Source organism: Indicator indicator, chromosome 6, assembly GCF_027791375.1.
Source record: "Indicator indicator isolate 239-I01 chromosome 6, UM_Iind_1.1, whole genome shotgun sequence".
Taxonomy (NCBI): Eukaryota; Metazoa; Chordata; class Aves; order Piciformes; family Indicatoridae; genus Indicator; species Indicator indicator.
Genome location: NC_072015.1, coordinates 18150165 through 18170947, shown reverse-complemented (window position 1 = coordinate 18170947; position 20783 = coordinate 18150165). Strand labels below are relative to the sequence as shown.

General features: G+C 43.4%; 1 protein-coding gene across 1 annotated transcript in view; it reads right to left on the bottom strand.

Moving 5' to 3' along the window:
• MYO10 (myosin X) overlaps positions 1-14473 on the bottom strand; it is a 147227-nt gene extending 132754 nt beyond the window's left edge. The window contains exons 1-2 of the mRNA XM_054381938.1: positions 14453-14473; positions 7914-8012 (exon numbers count right to left, since the gene is read on the bottom strand). Of these exons, the coding sequence (XP_054237913.1) occupies positions 7914-8012; positions 14453-14473 (120 nt within the window). The remainder of the gene's footprint in view (positions 1-7913; positions 8013-14452) is intronic.
• Positions 14474-20783: the final 6310 nt, after the last annotated feature.

The window sequence follows — 20783 nt, the reverse complement described above, 5'->3', positions numbered from 1 at the left end:
CTAAGTATTGGCAGCCAGAAAGTTCATTTTTCAGGAATACCATAGCCAAGTTGGTTTGGCAGGCAAGGGAAGGTAGGAGTAGGAGGGTGTTAATTGTTGTTTTGTTACTTGTGGGTTTTTTTTGTTGGTTTTTTTTTTTTTTTCCAGGTTGAGAGGTGGGGTGGTTTTTCGTTTTACTATTCAACCATTCTTTTATCAATCTCAGTCCAGAATTAAAGCTTCTTTCTTTCTGGAATAAATCAAACTGATTGTGGCTTTGGCAGAAAGGCAAATAACAGGAAAAAGGTAAGGACAGCACATGCGCAACATATCTAAGTACTTAGAATCACAGAATCATAGAATCAGTCAGGGTTGGAAGGGACCACAAGGATCATCCAGTTCCAACCTCCCTGCCATGGGATCACTAGATCAGGCTGGCCAGAGCCTCATCCAGCCTGGCTGCAAACACATCCAGGGATGGGGCCTCAACCACCTCCCTGGACAACCCATTCCAGGCTCTCACCACCCTCATGGGGAAGAACTTCTTCCTCACGTCCAGCCTGAATCTCCCCACTTTCAGCTTTATTCCATTCTCCCTAGTCCTGTCACTACCTGATATCCTAAAAAGTCCCTCTCCAGCTTTCTTGTAGGCCCCCTTCAGACACTGGAAGGCCACAATAAGGTCACCTCGGAGCCTTCTCTTCTCCAGACTGAACAGCCCCAACTCTTTCAGTCTGTCCTCACAGGAGAGGTGCTCCAGCCCTCTGATCATCCCGGTGGCCCTTCTCTGGACACGTTCCAGCATGTCCATATCCCTCTTGTAATAGGGGCTCCAGAACTGGACACAGTACTCCAGGTGGGGTCTCACCAGAGCTGAGTAGAGGGGGAGAATCACCTCCCTTGACCTGCTGGCCACACTTCTCTTGATGCAGCCCAGGATCTGGTTGGCTTTCTGAGCTGCAAGTGCACATTGACAGCTCACGTTGAGCTTCTCGTCCACCAGCACCCCCAAGTCCCTCTCTTCAGGGCTGCTTTCCAGCCACTCACTGCCCAGCCTGTATTTGTGCTTGGGATTGCCTCGACCCAGATGCAGGACCTTGCACTTGGTCTTGTTGAACCTCGTGAGGTTGGCTTGTGCCCACCTCTCCAGTCTGTCAAGGTCCCTGAGAATCTGCTCTGTATTTTTTATGTAATGAATACACAGTAGTTCAGTGAAAAACACACGCAAAGAGATTCTCACCTATTATCCTCTAACAAATGTTCAGAAAATAGTAGTCAGAAAAAAATACCACTTTTAATATAAGGCAGATTAAAAGACAAGCAGAATTAGGTCCTGAATCAGGACCAGAAAAAAAATCAGAAAAAAAAATCCAAATTATTCAATTTATGAGTACTTCCACTCGGACCAGTGAGCAAATAGCATGCTTAAAAGTGACATTTGGATTTTGAAGCAGTATTGCATTAAGGAAAATGCTACAAGGCCCTATGGTTGCATTAAATCCATATTAGGCATGGGAAAGCTTCTGTGCATGGTAGTTACGCTCCATTAAATACTTCACAGGAGGGACATGACAACACAACTCAGGGGGACTGCAGGACATGTGTAGACTTGCAGGACACATATGGCCTCTGCAGTCACATACGGTCTTTGTAGTCTCACTTGGTTTACGGAAAACCTCTTTCTGAAGAGCACAGGATGAAGAAGAAAGTATGGGTGACTGGGGCATGGCCTTCCCTCCTTGAGTTTCTTCCTTTCAGGCAATGCCCCACAGGCTGAGGTCCCACATATCACCTCCTCAAGCCCAGCAGTGCTTGGGACAGCACAAGTATGGGCCATGTGAGGTGGGGAGGACAGTGGCTGCTCCTGGCAGCCAGCTTACATCTGTCAGGAGCTCTGCTTATAGGCTTGTCAACAGATGCTTGTAGCAAGAGTTGCTGAACTTTGGCATCCTACATAAGGATGTAAACACTTCTTCACAGAAGATAAATCCCAAGTACTAAAAGGCGCTCCAGCTGACTTCTGGCCCTCCCTAAATACACTTCATTCCCCAAACCCAAAATTCCCATATGCAACCCTTAAAACAACAGCAGTAAAAGAAGACCCAAAATACAAAAACACCCTCAAGAAGTAAACATGTAAACAGCACCAAGCTTTGTTAAGTATACTACAAGTAATCAGAAGATTTATAAAGAGCAAGCCAAATATAACTAACTACAGAAAAAAGTTAGCTTTACAGTCTTCAGACAAATGGAATTTGATTTCCTGGAGTAAATCTGCTGAATTTGGCATTGATGCTGTGCCCCAAAGGTGGAAGACCTGATGCCCAAAACACGCACAAGATATCCAACAGTCAATAGTGAGGGCTTTTCATAAGCACCATTAAATTAAAAAGTCTGAAAGTCTTCAAAAGTAAAGTTTGCAGAAAAAGATTAACACTAAGAGCAGCCAAGATCAAAGTGCACTGCATATATTTGTGGACTTTCTTAAGAGGCTGTATATATAAGGGAGCACACAAAGGGCTTCTTTAAAATGTGCCCTTGCAAGGGTGTATTTCACAGGTAATAGATATTGAATTCAAAGAAAAGTAAAAAAACCCCTACTGCTTGGAATTATTGTTGAGTCTTCACATGGAAGAGCTAAAAGCAAGTATGATGATTTTTAATGATAACTAAGAAAATCCTTGTCCAGAAGGATTCACTTCTCCAATGCCTTTGAACCAGCAAACACAGCATTTACTAATAAAACAGTCCTACTGACTTCAGTAACTTAAGCCAAGTAACTTCAGTGGCGTTATTCATGCCCTGTGAATATGAACGGAAGACTCTTGTTTAAAACGACTCCTCACAGTAGCAAAGGCTAGCACGAGAGCCCCAAGCAAGGGTGAGAAAGGACACAAGGCAAAGAAAAGAGTCCTTATGAGAAGTGCTTAACCACTGCCTGAAGGTCTGGGATTTTTTTTTTCTTTTAAACCAAAAAAGCAGAAAACATGAATTCTCCTGCTATAATCGCCTACCATATTCCCACTGCTAACTCACAAAAAATAAAAGGAACCCCCAAACCAAGCAAAGAAGAAAAAACAAATAAAGCTCAGGTCAAACTATCCTGAATGAAGTCATGATGAGAAAGTCTCCCAGCCTTCAAATCAAGGGGGGGAGGGGAAAGGGAGGGGGACAGCAGAAGGGAAGTTGAAAACCTTCATGGAAAACACACTTGAGCCGTGTTTAACAAAGTACATCTCTACCCTTCCAGTTCTTCAGATAAAGAAATGGCCCAGAAGAGCCACATTAAGTAAAACACACAGGAAAAACTACTTTTGTTGTTGACCAGGTGTCTCTGATTTGAAGCTAAGGATATGAATTTATTTTACACCAAGGGTGGCAAGATATTGGCAGGGGTTGTCCGGGAAATGGTAGATGCCCGATGCCTGGAAACATTCCAGATCAGGTTGGCCAGGCTCTCAGCAACCTGATCTAGTTGAATATGTCCTTGATGACCGCAGGGTGGTTGGACTGGATGACCTTTAAAGGTCCCTTCCAACCCAAAGAATTCTGTGATATTGAGCAGCACTATTTGCTGACATAATACCATGCTGTGAAGGACTTCTTTGTAAAGGAATGTCAAGAAAGCTGGTTTAACTGACAAAGATTTTACTCTTGAAATATGACATCCGTTTTTAAAAAACTTAATTTGGGGGGGCTATTATTATTCAGCTGCTTTTATTTACAACATATTTAAAAGTTCCTCTCTGAACTAAGCAGCTAAGCAATTAAGTATCCTGAAACTTCAGTCAGACTCAGGACAGCTTGCAGCAATTGCTTCAATTTCTGCTGCTCTGTGGATAAGTGTCTTCAGAGCAGATTTCTCCTACATGCACACACACACATTATGTCGTATATTTATATAATTTTTTCCTTGCAAGGGGAAGAGGATTACTAAAAATGTGTGCTATTAGGTGTTGTGCTCAAAGGCTTAAAGATGGTGCTACTTACACAAACCACCATGATTACACTGAAAAAATAAAAATGAGGAGACATATGCTGGCTATACATTTATTGACAGTGTTTTTATGCATTATTTGGGTGTACAAATGGAACAGAAAGCAGAGTGTCCTCATTAGGAAAAAGATACTCTTGAAATTAAATACCATGCAACTTAAACAGCTCTTCTGAAAGGTTTCACTCCTGCAAGCTGTTTCTATTTGCTACCTAAGGTCAGTTTGAAATGTGCCTGTGAAAGTCAAGACCCCAATGAAGTCCTCTTTCATGTAAAAGGAAAAGCTGTATTTTATCTGAAATGAAGCACTGATTACTGAACAGACACAAGTAATTTTGAACAATGCACACAGGGACAGCAGGGCTTTTAGCATTTTATTTAAACATTCACTTGAGTAGTTTATGAGCTCACAGAACTTCATGAAAAAGTTATAGAATATGACTATGAGGAAATGACAGCTTTACTGTAAAGAAAACCCTTAAGGAAGAAATCATTTTAACCCTAAAAATAGAGGCAGAAAAAATACACTTCAACAAGGAAAAAAAAAAATAACTGTATTGTCATCTTATGTATGTGTCTATAGATACAAGGAAGAATTAGGACTTCAGATCTGAGTATTTGTAGACTTCACTGACATACCTTATATGTATACTCACAGAGAGGATGTTTCCAAAACAGGAGCCCAGGCTCCTTCATCAGCAATGTAAACACTAACAGAACAAAAACAAACCAACCAGTCAACCCACTGACAACTAGTAAATGAGTACAGCATCCTCTCTTCTAAAAAGCATCCGCTTATAAAGAGAAAAATATTTACAGTCTTCATTGTCTGCTCATCACAGCTTCTTGAGTCATGGCAGACCCTTTGTTTTGAAGGCCAGCCCGCAGAAGACTTGAGATGCACTCCAGAGCCAGCTGCAGCCCAGCCTCATGAACACATGCTGAGAAGAATTCTACATCTTTCTTCTTCCACTACTTTATCATAGGCTGGGGTGATGAAACATCCCTGATGTACTCTGCCCCTCCCTGTACTTAATGAGGCTTCCATCTATGTCTGTAAAGCGCCACACTTTTTTCCATAAAGAGTTAAGATTGCTTCATAGCTATTTGCTCAGGAAAAACCAAACCTACAATCTGAAAATCCCGTTTTTAGTATACCATAACTTGTCACCTGTATCAGATATTCCATACAGCCTATCAAATCACCTAGTTTTATAATTACCTGACAACAATAATTAACTAACAAAGTGCTTAACATCCAGGCAACATGAATATTCCAAGAGCAAATATAACACTATGTGATCATCAAGAAGAGATTCAATATCTGGAAGTGGGGAGATTCAGGCTGGATGTGAGGAAGAAGTTCTTCACCATGAGAGTGGTGAGAGCCTGGAATGGGTTGTCCACGGAGGTGATTGGGACCCCATCCCTGGAGGTGTTTAAGGCCAGGCTGGATGAGGCTCTGGTCAGCCTGATCTAGTGTGAAGTGTCCCTGCCCATGGCAGGGGGGTTGGAACTAGATGATCCTTGTGGTCCCTTCCAATCCTGATTGATTCTATGATTCTATATGCAGTTAAAATATTGAAAGCTCATAGTATAGTCTCTCAAGGGTATTGGCACTGGGTAGGATTACCTACAACAAACACCCTGTCAGCATGCAGCTGTATGCCACCACAGGCTTTTGTGACGTTTTTATTTCCACCTCTATGAACAAAACAAAAATAAGAAATTAAGTAATGCACTACACTATGCTAGTTTGTCATTAGGTGTGAACACGAGTTCTCATGTCAGTGAACTAACACACACAACAGCCTTCCCACCCTGCAACCCAAATGTAACAGTGATGCTTTAATGTGATGGATCCTTCTTTTCTTCAGCTTCAAAGAACCAGCAGAGGAAACAAGTCTCAGTTTCTCCACTTCATTAGACAGCATGTTTCAGTAGGACAGGTCCAAATATACAACCTCTCCGATCTGAACAATACTAAATGCACAATTTAACATGTGACCCACCGAAAACACATGAGCACCTAAGTGGCCTTCTTGGCTCACTGAGAGGAGTTTGAACCTAAGTAGCAGTTGCACTCTGTGGATATCTTTTCCTCATACCACGTGTATTTGTGCCACCAATCCAACTTATCTGGTAACCTGGCACAGGTGCAAAGGATCACAGAATGGTTTTCTTTGGAAGGGACCTTTAAAGGTCATCTAGTCCAACTCCCCTGCCATGGGCAGGGGCATCTTTAACTAGATCGGGTTGCTCAGAGCCCTATTCAACCTGACCTGGAATGTTTCCAGGCCCCATCCTGTTCAATATCTTTATTGATGATCTGGATGAGGGGATTGAGTCCATCATCAGTAAATTTGCAGATGACACCAAGCTGGGAGCAAGGTGTTGATCTGTTAGAAGGTAGAAGGGCTCTGCAGAGGGACTTTGACAGGCTGGTCAGATGGGCAGAGTCCAACATGATGGCATTCAACAAATCCAAGTGCCGGGTGCTGCACTTTGGCCACAACAACCCCATGCAGAGCTACAGGCTGGGGTCAGAGTGGCTGGAGAGCAGCCAGGCAGAAAGGGACCTGGGGGTACTGGTTGACAGGCGCCTGAACATGAGCCAGCAGTGTGCCCAGGTGGCCAAGAGAGCCAATGGCATCCTGGCCTGCATCAGGCATAGTTTGGCCAGCAGGAGCAGGGAGGTCATTGTACCCCTGTACACAGCACTGGTTAGGCCACACCTTGAGTACTGTGTCCAGTTCTGGGCCTCTCAGTTTAGGAAAGATGTTGAATTGCTGGAGCATGTCCAGAGAAGGGCAACGAGGCTGGTGAGAGGCCTTGAGCACAAGCCCTATGAGGAGAGGCTGAGGGAGCTGGGACTGTTTAGCCTGGAGAAGAGGAGGCTCAGGGGTGACCTCATTGCTGTCTACAACTACCTGAAGGGAGGTTGTAGCCAGGAGGGTTTTGGTCTCTTCTCCCAGGCAACCAGCAGCAGAACAAGAGGACACAGTCTCAAGCTGCGCCAGGGGAGGTTTAGGCTGGAGGTGAGGAGAAAGTTCTTCACAGAGAGAGTGGTTGGCCATTGGAATGGGCTGCCCAGGGAGGTGGTGGAGTCACCATCCCTGGAGGTGTTCAAGAGGGGATTGGACGTGGCACTTGGTGCCATGGTTTAGATAGTCATGAGGTTTAGGGTGACAGGTTGGACTCGATGATCTTTGAGGTCTCTTCCAGCCTTCTTGATTCTATGATTCTATTCTATGATAAGGCATCTCTGGGGAAGCCATTCCAGTGTTTCACCACCCCCATTGGACAAAAATGTCCTCCTTGTATCTACTCTAAATCTACCCTCTTTTATTATTATTATACATTGTCCTATTGCAACAGGTCCTGCTAAAAAGTACATCCTTATCTTTATTATAAGCCCCCTTTAAGTATTCAACACCAAAATAAGGTCTCCCTGGAGTCTTCTCTTCTCCAGTCTGAACAATCCCAACTCTCTCAGTCTCTCCTCACAGAAGAGGTGTTCCAGCCCTCAGATCATTTTTGTGGCCTTCCTCCCATTCCAACAGGTTCATGTCTTTCCTGTGCTGAAGGTTCCAGGTGGGGTCTCACCACAGCAGATCAGAACAACAGAATCACTTCCCTCAGTCTGCTGCTCACACTTCTTTTGATGCAGCTTAGGATATGGCTAGCCTTTTGGTCTGCAAGTGCACTTGGCCAACTCATGTTCAGCTTTTCAAGTCCTCTGCAAGGTGGCTCTCAATCTCTTCATCTTCCAGCCTATATTGACAGTGAGGTTTGCCGTCTAATGGCATTCAGGTCATACAAAATGATTATTTTATTTGCAGACCCTAGGGTTTTAGTTTCCCCTGTGCCTTTCCCTTAGGGAGAACAGCTCCTTTTCCACAGTGGCAAAAAGGAGAGAACAGAGAAGGAATGCCCATACCTGACCATAGTCTGTCTGAAACACGATGACTCCTTCTGCACAGGAATGAACAGTACTGGGATAGTGCTGATTGTTCTCTCGCAGCCAGACACGAGACCCCTACAATAAACACAACAGAGTTATAGAAGGCATAAATGGGAGAAAAAAAATAAAATCACTCAGTACTTTTCTCCAGAAATATTTATTAAGTAAAAATGAGAGAAAGCTAGAGCAAAATCTAAATAAGCAAGCGAAAGAAATAATCTCTCAAGTATTTGTTGGTTTCTGCTCATATGCCAAACACAGGAGAATACTTTAGTGGAAGTTCCTAAATGCTGGCAAAAGCAGCTGGAGCAAATTCTCTGAGTCATGTGCCTCACGTCAATACACAGAATTACAAAGTGGTGTTTGAATTTATATGGTTTAAAAGATCCTCCTCAAAGCCAGCTGGCTCCCTACCTGTTGATGTTCAACCTCTGTTAAGCACTCACAGCATTTCCCCCACCATCGACTTTCATCTTTTTTCCAAATCACTTTGCCCTTTATACCACTCTCCTCTCTTGGTTACACAACAACACAGAGGACTTAAAAACAAACAAAATAAAATTATTAGGAAGTAAGGTTACAAAGAAAAGACATTTGCTTATTAGAGATGAGGAGGCAACTAAGACACTATCAGTGAGACACTTAAGTCAGTCTAGTAAGACAATGTAGGCATAAACTACTTTAATTTTCACCTGGCTGGTAGATCCAACATCAAGAAAGCTGTAATATCCAGCACTGAGAACAAGGGAGGAAGATGTGGGAGGAGGAACCACAGCTGATGCTTTGGTTGCAGCAAACCCCATCCCCTTAATGATACCCAACAGAGCAGAAGGCTATCAGACTCCATCACTTCTCTGTGAACCCTGTGCCAATATTTGGTCACCCTCAGTAAAAAAAGTGTTCTCTGATGTTCAATGGGAACATCCTGTTCCCATATTCATTTATGCCCACTGTCTCCAGTCTTGTCACTGGGAACCACCAAGAAAAGCCTGGCTTCTTCCTCTTTGCCACCATTCTCCAGGTATTTATACACATGGAGGAGACCACCCTTGAGCCTTTTCCCAGGCTGAACAGTCACAGCTCTCTTAGCCTTGGCTCATAGGAGAGACGCTCCAGTCCCTTCATCATCTTTGTAGTCCTTCATTGGACCCTATCAAGTATGGCCATGTCCCTCCTGTACTAGGGAGCCTATAGCTGGACAGAGCATTCTAGGTGTGGCCTCACCAGTGCTGAGCAGAGGAAAAAGATCACCTCCCTCAACCTGCTGGCAACCCTTTTCTAATGCATCCAGCAGAAATACCTATAGAAACCTCATGAAATGCAATACTCCTGAGTTAACATAAAACACCAGAAGAACCATCAGTCCAGGAAACAAAGCCAATCAATCTGACAACCACTGTTCTTATAATGGTAGGTGTTGCAAGAGACCTCTAGAGATCAGCAAGCCCAAACCCTCTGCCATAGCAGGATTCATTTTTTAATATATTCTTGCTACTAGTGGGACTACTCTTGCATAAAATGGAAGGACCACAAGGTTGTTCAACTTATAGAAATTTTTTTACTTCACTGGGCTTTTCTATCTCAATCTCATAATCCCATGGGTTCAAGGCATAACAAAGTTCCCTTCACACAGTACTAAACCATAGCTTCATTTACAAGTTGTGAGATTTAATGATGATAGCTACTGACAGCACCAAACTCTGGAGACCTGATGGCTAGAGGCATGTTCTACAGTCACCCACAAGCAGCAAAAGACATTTGGCCCCAGACTTCCCATCACCCAGAGAAATGCTTTCACTGGTCTGCTGCTGGGCTTTCATCCCCTTCTCCTAGATGAATTCAATCCATCTCAATGCACACACAGGAAAAAAAAAAAAAAACCACCCAGAAAAAAAAAAACAAGCTATTTGTCAAAAGGCAGTGAAGTTCTCCAAGTGCTTCAGGACAACCAAGTCTCTGTTGTTCCACTGGTTTAAATCGCCTAAATCTCCAAGCTTGAGTAACATGAAGTTTAGGTTTTCAAGGACAATGAAAAGCTTATAAACATTAAGCTGAAACACAAACTGGCAAACCCTCAGCATTCAAAACAGCCTCTCACAAGGAGGAGAAAATTAAATCTGCAGATTTTTTTCCGTCTATGAAGGGGCCTTTGCTTAGTTGGGCTAGTACTAAAATAAGCTTTTTAAAAGACAAAAAAGGGTTTGATGTAAGCAAATGCACACTGTTAGGGGTCAATAGCTGCTATTCAGGGGAGGCTGGAACAATGCAGTTCTCAAAGCCCAAGGCACCTGAAATGCAAATACAACGTGTTCTCTGGCAAGGTACCTAAACAATACCATATCTGTCCACCGGCTGGGTGCACCTCAAGGCCTTTCCACCTAGGGGAGGGGAAAAAAAAAAAAAAGTCTTGGCAATAGAGACCTTACCAGCTACGCAAGTTACAATCAACTCCTCCATCCAGCTACCTCTGTAACTGGGCTACAGTCCCTCTGCAATGCATCAGCTATGTGCAAGCGACAGTTCTGAGGACAAAATCTTCACCAGAAGTAAATTTATGGACCAGATCTGCTGTACAGGACCTGCCTGACGAAGGACTTCACTCAAAACACATGGCAGAACCTTATACTGATTTGAACCTGATTTGGTGGAAGAAGCCTACTAACTTGGGTTACTCCAGAGCTCTCTGATGTGCCACCCCCCTGAAATGGGGCAAATAAAGACACGAAGCACTTACTAAAATCCAAAAGTTTTTATTTCCATGAAGTGAGGTTGTAAAAATACTTGGAATAGCATTTGCAGAAGAAGGGCTGTGTGCCATGACTTCCATTGCAATTAAGTTCTCTCAGCTCCAAAAGGGAAAGAGAAGAGGTCTGCAAATCTTGCAGCTGTAAGACCACCTATAAAGGTCCCTAGTCCTTCTGTTTCACAGATTTTGCTGCTGAAAATGTAAGCTTTCCTCTGTACTTTGTTTTTGGAGACTATAAAAATCAGTGAAAATACTTCAGTTTACATGCCCAAAAGCATGTGCCTGGCCAGACTACTCAGTGGCAAACTCATGAAGTTCACTGGAAACTGGATATCCATCACCAATTTCAACTCAAACTGTTCAGCCTCTTAAGCAGAAGACCTGATATACTCTTCCATACCTAAGTCCAGGAAAACAAACAAGTAGTGATGGTCATTTGTCTGATATATTACTCTAAGTCAGAGTACTGATCTAAATTTCCTTCTTGGCAGTGTCTGGCTTCCCCAGTGCACCTTTTCTGCACTCATGATCAAAAGGCTTCCGCAACAGTTGTGTGTCAGTAGTGACTGAAAACTCCTACAAAAGTCTATGTACACTACTACCACACAACATACAAAAGGGAAATGAGCAAATACTCCAGAAATCACTCCAAGACAGTGCCACTAATAGGCTCCATTTCTCTCTGTCAGCCTGCCTTCCCTCTGCCAATAGTGGGAAATGGACAGTTTTCATCCAGGGATGGTGGAGTGGGAAGGGATGAATAAAGTTATGGAGAAGGACTAGATGAACCTTAAGTCTCTTTAGACAGTGAGAGAAAGAACAGCTTTGGAAGGTATTTAGAGCATGCAAATTACATTTCAGTACCTTAAAAACCTCACCTTCATCAACAGACTACACACTTAAATGTAAGTACATACTTAATCCAGATGAATGTGTAAAATTCTTTTTCAAAACATTTATAGCACTAATCACAATTTCCTCAGAGCACAGGAGTAAATTACTAACATCTTTCTCTCCACAAATTTAGTTCTGCCTCCTGAAAAATACCACTTCACTGTTTTAAAGCAGAACAAAGCTACAAAGATGTTTCCATGGGATATAAGGTCAGTCTAGGAGGGGTTAGTTTCCTGCAGAAAAAAAAATCCTTGAAAACTAGATGTTTCTGTTGCCTGTTCATCCCCCACACCAGATCAAAGCACCCACTCTCCCACTCCTGTGCAACAGCTGCTGATTAACCTTGGATAGCCACCTTCTCCTCATTTCAGTAATTCAAGATAGCGCAGTGTCAATGGGCCATACTACTCTAAAAATAACAAACTGGATTAAAATATATATTATTACTACAACTCACTTGAGAAATAATCAGAATAAATTTGTACCTTCCTCAGGCCTTTGCAAGCATTAATACTTCTTACAAGACTGCTACTTCATATAATGTGGCCTTTTGAATTAAAAAAAAAGAAATCCAAAATACTTTAATTTACAACACAGCACACAGAAATCACCCTCTATGTGCAGGTGGAAAAGCCTCAACTTCTTCTGCTGAGTACATGCTGCTAACAGACCCTGCTCAAAAGCCAAAAAGCAATTGCTCTTGTCTGCTAGAGAAAACATGACTGCCAGCTCCTGAGGTTTCCACATCACTAGGAAACAAAATCTTTATCATATCCTCAAAAGCAAATCTGGCACTAGGATGCTATCAGGCCTTTTCTAGTGAGTTACCAATATTGGTACACTCTGAATCATGACTTTCATGAGAAAGATTCATGCATTACATTTTGACAAGTTTTGCAGAATAGCTTTTGAGACTGATCGACTTCGACGATGGCATCACGGCTGAAAAAATATGACAATTCAAGAATTTGGTATGTGTATTATCAGTTGCAGTCAGTTCAGTCAGAGGAAAATGTATTGTAACCTGCATCTATTTAACAGATCTGCAGTTTCAGGGCCTGTTGTACATCATCATCATTGGGTATCACAGATTCACACATCACATGACACTGCCTCCACCACTCTCACCTACACACCTTCACTTGTGGGACGAGGGGGGAATTTTAATCTGTTAAAATTCAATAAGGAAGGTAACCAATTAAAAAAGACAACACATAGGTGAGAAGGAAAACAAGTGAGGAGATGTAAGGGACACTGTACATGGTCTGACTCATGTTCAGTCCACGCAGAGCAAAGCAGTGGCAGCCATTAGGTTCTGTGGCTGTGCACTAGCCTGAGGCAGACAGGGGGTTTCATGGAGCCGGGGAAGCCTGACGGAGAGCAGAGCGACCTGGCAGGAGCAGGCAGCTCTCCGTGTGTAGCGTGGCAAATAGTGCAAAGGATGCACAGGGAGGGGGCCACTTTGAAGGAGGGCTCTCCACTGAGTGACACAAAGCGATCATAACACCCCCTGCACAGCAGCAGGGTGCACAGCCTCACTAACCCCAGAGGCAGAATGGTGAGCACTCGTCAGAGAGAAAAGGCTGCAGCTCCAGCTAGGACGTCTGCACCATCTGTGCCGGTGGTGACTGATGTCTCCACACAGGCGAAGCTGCTGGAGAAAGAGGCTGCCGTGCAGACCAAAGGCTGTGGGAAGCTCCTTACTCCTGGGGCAGGGATAGGTGGTGAACAAAATGTGTGCCAAGCTAGGGGACCTCCTGCAGAAGGCAGCTGAGATGCAGGAGATGGTGAAAAGGCTGCAGAGCATCAGGGAGGTGAAAAGGGAGATACAACTGGATCCACAAACAGTCTGTAGGTAACCCACAGCCTGTGATCAATCAACCAAATGCTCGCATACAAGACCGTAACAAAAGAGCGAAGACATCAATGCAAGGGAGTGGAAGCTGGTAAATGCAAGAAGCAGCAAGAGGAAGAAACCTCCCTCAAAGCCTCAAAATTTGCTGAGGGTACACTCAATCCCCTCATCCAGGTCGTTGATAAAGATACTAAACAAAATTGGACTTAGTACTGGTCCCTAGGGAGCACCACTGGCCACAGGCCTCCCAGTTGACTCTGTGCCACCAATCACAACCCTCTGATAACTGTTGTTGAACCAATTTTCAGTCCACCTCACAGAACAATCATCTATGCCACATTTCCTGAGCTTTTCTACAAGGATGTTATTAGAGATAGTATCAAAAGCCTTGCTGAAGTCAAGCTATATGACATCCACAGCTCTTCCTTTATCTACCCATTTGGTCATGGTTTCATAGAAGGCTATCAGATTAGTCAAGAAAGATCTCCCCTTGGTAAATCCATGTTGGCTACTCCTGATGACCCTCTTTTCTTCCATTTGCTACCATCTTCCTCTTGGCTTTACTGCATGAGCAGAATACAAAGCAAAGGCCATGGGAACTGACTCATGAGCACCAGCCACATGGTCCAGGAGACTGACCACTGTGAAACAAGCTTTAATTTGAGACTAAACTTGAAAGACATTTCTCACTGACTATCTGCAAAGCCCATGAAGAGTCTTGTTTGCAAAATGGGAACTCTTGTTTTCAAAGACTTCTGTTCAGTCTCATTTCAGAACATTATTTTAGGAGGAGTATCTTTGAGTACTTTAAAGCCAAGTTAGTGAAAATAGAAGACGGAGGGGGAAAAAAAAGCCAAAACACATAAACCAACAACAACAAAAAAATCAAAACATTCCTTTAACACGAGTCCTCAGGAGAGCCATTTACCACTTACTTTCATGAGATATGGATCTGTTAGGCTTGTCAGTCAAGGAACTGTTCCACTCTTAACACTATTCTGCATGCACCTTGATGTTGACTTTTAGAAGAAAATCTAACATGGAAGAACTCTACAGTACTACTTTTTTTCACAGGTACTAGTTCTGCTACCCAAGCTTTGTCCAGGGGGGCATTATACTGGTTCAGCCTCATCTGAATTTGCAATGAAGATGAAGTTTCTGATCTAAATACATTTTCTATCATTGACCACTCTTTACTGGCAATTGATTTTGTTCTGGTAGTAATTATCAAAGCCTTCTGTGAAGAAGCATCACTAATAAAATGCCAGTTTAGTTTTTTGGTTTTGTTTTGTTTTTTCCAATCTCATTTGCCAAGCTACATGGAATTTGCCTAATAAACACCAGAACTCTTTCCTAACTTTGTCCAACTACTATATGCTACATGTCAACGGGACCCTGCATATTGGTAAACATCTGTAGAATGAGGACATTTTATGGTTAACACCTAATGGAATACAGAAACGAGGAGAAAAAAGATAACGCTAGACGGTAGGTAAATTAGGATATGTCATAGGACTCATTCAGTAGCACTTCCAACAACCATTTCAGCCTTGTCTTTCTGAAGGTCCATCTGGCCAGTCTGACTCCACATTGAGGAAGAATAAATCCCAGTTACACTGTGACCACAAATAATCAAAAGGTTGGGGTGCACCAGGCTTAGCAGATGGAGCCTAAGTCTTCTATTCCCAATAAGCCATAGCAAGTCACTCAGCAGCTTTCACCAATAGCACCTTTTTCATATACCCTATTAAAATTCAGGGGCAACATCCTGTTCAGTATCTTTACTGATGATCTGGATGAGGGGATTGAGTCCATCATCAGTAATGTCACCAAGTTGGGAGCAGGTGTTGATCTGCTAGAGGGCTCTGCAGAGGGAGCTTGACAGGCTGGACAGACGGTCAGAGTCCAACGGCATGAGATTTAACACATCTAAGTGCCAGGCTCTATACATTGGCCACAACAACCCCATGCAGCACTACAGGCTGGGGTCAGAGTGGCTGGAGAGCGGCCAGGAGGAAAGGAACCTGGAGGTAGTGGTTGACAGTAGGATGAACATGAGCCAGCAGTGTGCCCAGGTGGCCAAGGCCAATGGCATCCTGGCCTGTATCAGGCATAGTGTGGCCAGCAGGATCAGGGAAGTCATTCTGCCCCTGTACTCAGCACTGGTTAGGCCACACCTTGAGTACTGTGTCCAGGTCTGGGCTCCTCAGTTTAAGAAAGATGTTGAGTTGCTCAAATGTGTCCAGAGAAGGGCAACAAAGCTGGTAAAGGGTCTGGAGCACAAGCCCTGTGAGGAGAGGCTGAGGGAGTTGGGATTGTTTAGCTTGGAGAAGAGGAAACTCAGGGGAGACCTTATTGCTCAATACAACTACCTGAAGTGAGGTTGTAGCCAGGTGGAGGTTGGTCTTTTCTCCCAGGCAACCAGTGACAGAATGAGAGGACACAGTCTCAAACTGCGCCAGGGGAGGTTTAGGCTTTCTCCACAGAAAGAGTGATTGGCCATTGGAACAGGCTACCTGGTGGTAGCACACAGCAATAAAATGCATGTCTTAGAAAGAAAGCAAGCAGACAACAGTATTTTAATTAGATCACATTAAATCACTCACAAGCCACTAAGTAAGATGTATTATAGTACTACACAGAAAGGGGTGAGCAAGTTCCCTGGAGTTATGGGAACTTCAACCAACAGGACAGAAGTAAGCAACTGAAGGAGGTGCTTTCAAGAGGATCAGAAGCAGTATCCATTTGTCTCCTCTTCCGGGATATTTCCACTGGAAACTGGGGCTGTGTTCTTCTAGGGAGAATTTCCTTGGAATTCACAGACTCACACAGCTAGGACTGAAGGGGGTTTTCCACCCCACTTCCTCATGTTCTCCCTATTGTCATGTAAGTAAAACCATAGGGTACACCATCGTGTACCTCTCAGATTCTCTCTTAAAGAGGGAAGCACCTGCTCCTAATAGCTGAAACACAGGACCATACAAGCGGGGATTAGGACATGCTCTCTTTGAGTTCATGAACCTCCCAGAACAGTTCCTCCACAGCTGAAACTCAAGCCTACACAGAGGAAGAGAGACTTCCCTCACATTGATAGAGCAGGATAGACATTTTACCCACTGTTTGTCCTTGGCCATCCTCCAAGGCCAGGGATAAAGACCAAGTGACCTCCTCCTCTTGTTCCTGTGATAACCCTGATTCATTCATCCTGATCCTTTGCAAGACAAACTGTTTTCCTTGTATGTTTCTTTTTCTATACAGGGGCAACTGATACTGGCACAGTCTGGTTCTCTGATGCAGCTTCCATGCCTGATGATGGGGTCCAAGTAGCCACAGTGTATGCCAGTCTTCCCAGAGGTCCAGAGACCTTCTCTTGCCCCTGAGCATACTGAACAGTGATGAGAAGGGTTCAATAGGCATGAGCCAGGCCCCAGCACATCACAGTGATTTGTCTCTTGGGAATTTCTGGGTTGACAACATACTTTTCCCAAATATTTTACCAGTTTGTTAAACAAAACACCAGACACATACACTGTCCTAGGCACTTGCCCATACTCTTCCACAAACCCTGCCACTCATTATCCAGCCTCTGGGTAGACATCCAGGCGGTATTCTTGGGAAAGGCCTCTATTACTCTGGAGAAGCCCTGGCCAATCAATTGGCTAAGATTACAGCTAAAGCGAGTGGCTAGTGGAATAGCCATATCATAACATGACAGTAGCCAGTAAAGCAATATGATAGCATTAGTCCAATCCACCATAATAAGCACATAGAGTACAAGTGCACAAGGTTTTATGTAACATAACCCAGGTTGGGCTGCAGCATATCGGCCCCAGCCATCCCTGGAAAGCAAATGCATCAACATGCATCAACACACTCCTGAAAACAAATAAACAAACAAAACGTACACACATTTAGTGTTATTTAGTTCCTCATTATCTCAACTTTTCCAGGCTCCACATCGTGGGCAGCAAAATTGACTGTCCTGGTTTAAGACAGTCTACTCAACAAGACTCAGTCCCACCATCAAGAGCAAGTAAAACACACAAAAAGCCCCGTGGGCTGAGAGAAGGAGAGTTTAATGAAAGCAATACAATATATAAATACTGTATACAGCATAGAAGCAGCAGCCACAAAAGCACCACAGCAGCAGAAGCAAGCCAGCTACAAAATCACCTCCCAACCCTCCCAAAGCCCGTAGCCAGCCAAGTGGAAGAAAACAACACACCAAAACCAGAAGCAATGCCCAGAAACAGGAAGCCTGGCATCAGCATGGTATTAAATGCCATTAGCTGGTTCAGCTCACTGAACCCATGCCAGATGGGCACTTCTCTTGGATCTGGAGCAGGTAGGATGACTAGCTGTCAGCTCTTCCCATCGTCTCCAGCGATCACCACCTTCTCCTTCCCAGGTCAGAAACTCAAGAAAAACTCCCAGCAAATTTTAATACTGAGCTGTGAACTGAGATGCAAAGCATGGAAGATTAGATCACTGTTGTATTTGAAAAAGGACCTCCACACCTCCTTGAAATAGAAAATGCATCAAACTGTGAAGGATAAAAACCTATAACCTTGAATATTTATTATTCAGTTAAAAATCAATTTCCTTTGTAAATAACTCATAAAAAAGGATATCATCTATCAACCTTGAAACAAATGTCAAAGTGTGAGTAAATATGAAATATCTTCTCCTCAGTTACTTCTCAAACCTGTGATCAAATGTTTTTAAACTAAACTCAATTGCAGCAGGCACTTGAAAACACCTAATTCACTTCCCCCACACAGGGAATGAGGAAAATTAGGTGGCAGCAGTGGAAGAGAAATTTAATCGAGTCCAGTATGTGTCTCTCAGCTGTTGAATGGTGTGAGCAGGAGACTGTCAATCAAGGCTAATCTCTGCTTTCCCAGAGGCTAAGTGACACCGAAGTAGGCTGCACCGCTGGTGTTTTGCACTACTGCAATACATACACAACGTGCAACTTAGTAGAAAAGAAAGACTGAGATCCATACTGAAGGCAGATTTAGCAATGAAGATTATACTTTAGGTAAAGTTAGAAAGTCATGCAGAGAAATGGCACCAGTTCCTGCAGGCACTTGGAAAAGTTGTGAACTTTTATCAGCTCTAAACTTCTCTGAGACAAGATGAAACTTTGCAAGGTTTCCTCTTGCAAAGCCCCATCACTGCTGATGAATACCAATGGTATGCAGCAGTCGCAAGGTAAAAAGGAGGCCTGAAACACTGCATTCATTATATTCGACCCCTCAAGGTCAGAACACTCTGAAAAGCAATCTCCTGCTTTTGCTGAGTCCACTTCCTGACCAGATATGTTTCCTCCTGGTAACACTGCTCTTATTAGCATCTCTGTTTTGATTTTTCTGTACTTGCATAACTATAAAATGAGGCATTTACAGAGCAAGTCACCTGAGTCATCAGAGCAATTTTTTTTTTTTTACTGGGATTCTTCCCATGTATACCACATCTAATAAAAAGTGACTCCTTTTAAGTTCATTCACTACTATACTGCTAGACAGAAACACCTCTAGGAGAAAGGCATTTTGGTCTGCTTCTGCCTTCTGTTGCCCATTTTCCTTCATTTTTCCCCCTTTGCAATCTCCATTGGTTTGTTTTACATTCAGTCTCCATGCATAGTTTCTTTTCTCTTGAGCTTCCAACCATAGGAGATAGGACTGGGGTGGGAGGTCAGTCTCTTCTCCCTGGTATCAGGTAATAGAATGGCAGGAAATGGCCTAAAACTGTGCCAGAGGAGGTTAAGGTTGGATATTCTTTTCTGCAAGAGTGGTCAAGCATTGGAACAGGCTGCCCAGAGAGACAGTGGAGTCACCATCCCTGGAGGTTTTCAAGAAATGTGTGGACATAGCACTTTGGGATATAATTTAGTGGCCATGGGGGTGTTAGGTTGATGGTTGGACTTGATCTTAGAGGGCTTTTCCAACCAAGACAATGCAATGATACAATACAATGATTCAAAATCCAGAAACTGCGCAGGTATTTATATCAACAAAACTTTCTCTTCCCTTGTCATAGATACTTTCATGCCATACACTGGATATCCTGCATACCCTATAATTTCATAATGCTTCCCATCTCTCATCTAGAGATGAATCCCCAAAGCAAGTCACACAAAGCAGCTCACAGGTTCCTTGGACATAGAACAACACACTTTTCCTCATGGACTGTAGCACCTTTACAAAGAAGCTTGAAATCTGTGCTCCTCCTTTCAACAAAAAGGAGTGGCACGTTTCCTCACTTGCAGGCACACCTAGAGATCTGACACACTCCCATTCTGCGTCCTTATTTTCATGACAGGGATGAACATTTCCTGCATCTCTCTAGTGTTGATTTATTCAACTCTGTCTTTTTCATCAGCGCATGTTTACATGAGCTGGTAATGAGTTAGCACGAAAAATGACTACCTCAACCTAGCATTTGTGGCTGGAGCAAAAAAAAAAAGCAGAAATACAGAGCAGTTGTTTCTGTAATTTTTTTTGCATGCACGCCTGTTTTACTGTACTGCAGGTTGACAGAAGATTTCATCCAAAATTAAACCACAAAGCAATTAGAAGAGCTTAACCAAACAGAAGCCATTTAATGCATTAATAATCTGACAAAATGGGCATTTATCCCAGAGGTAAATGAAGAGTACAAGGAAATGCATCTGGGCTGAGTCTCTGTTCTAGATGGCCTATGTCCAGTATACAAAAGCATAATGAAAACAGGGTTGAACAGCTGCATGCTTCTCAGCAGGCAAAGAACTTTCCCAGCCAAGCGATTTTCACTATACACTGTAATCTCTTGGAGTTGCACCATTCCTGTAACAAGGTGGGAATCTCATGCACTGAAGCTCTTCCCATTAGCCAAGGGGATTAGCTCAATCAAGAAGTGAAGCGTCACTGCAGCAATGGGGAGCTTTCTCCCCAGGATCAGATCTGAAAACAAACCACACAGTCTACTACCAAAATGATCTACTCAGAGACACTAAAGTTAATTTTTTTGGGCAACATCCAGGGAGGAGATCCTGTTTCCGTCACACAAAGACCTGACACCTGTGACTAGCAGCCCCATCTCCCCCAACCAAGAGTTCTCATAAGCACCAGCTGTGAGGAGCTGAGCTTCCCCAGATTAGAAAAACTGATGTGAGATGAGAAAGACCTGGCAAGAACACAGCTGCTTTCAGACAGAGATTTTAAAAATTGAACCCCAGCAGATTTTAAGGCTGGAGAAAATAATGAAATTATGCTGGAGATGTAGGGGGTATGAAATGCATTTGCATGTGAAGTACAACTATACTTATGGAGAGCTCAGGATGTGCCTTCAGACAGGAGATGCTCAGGAG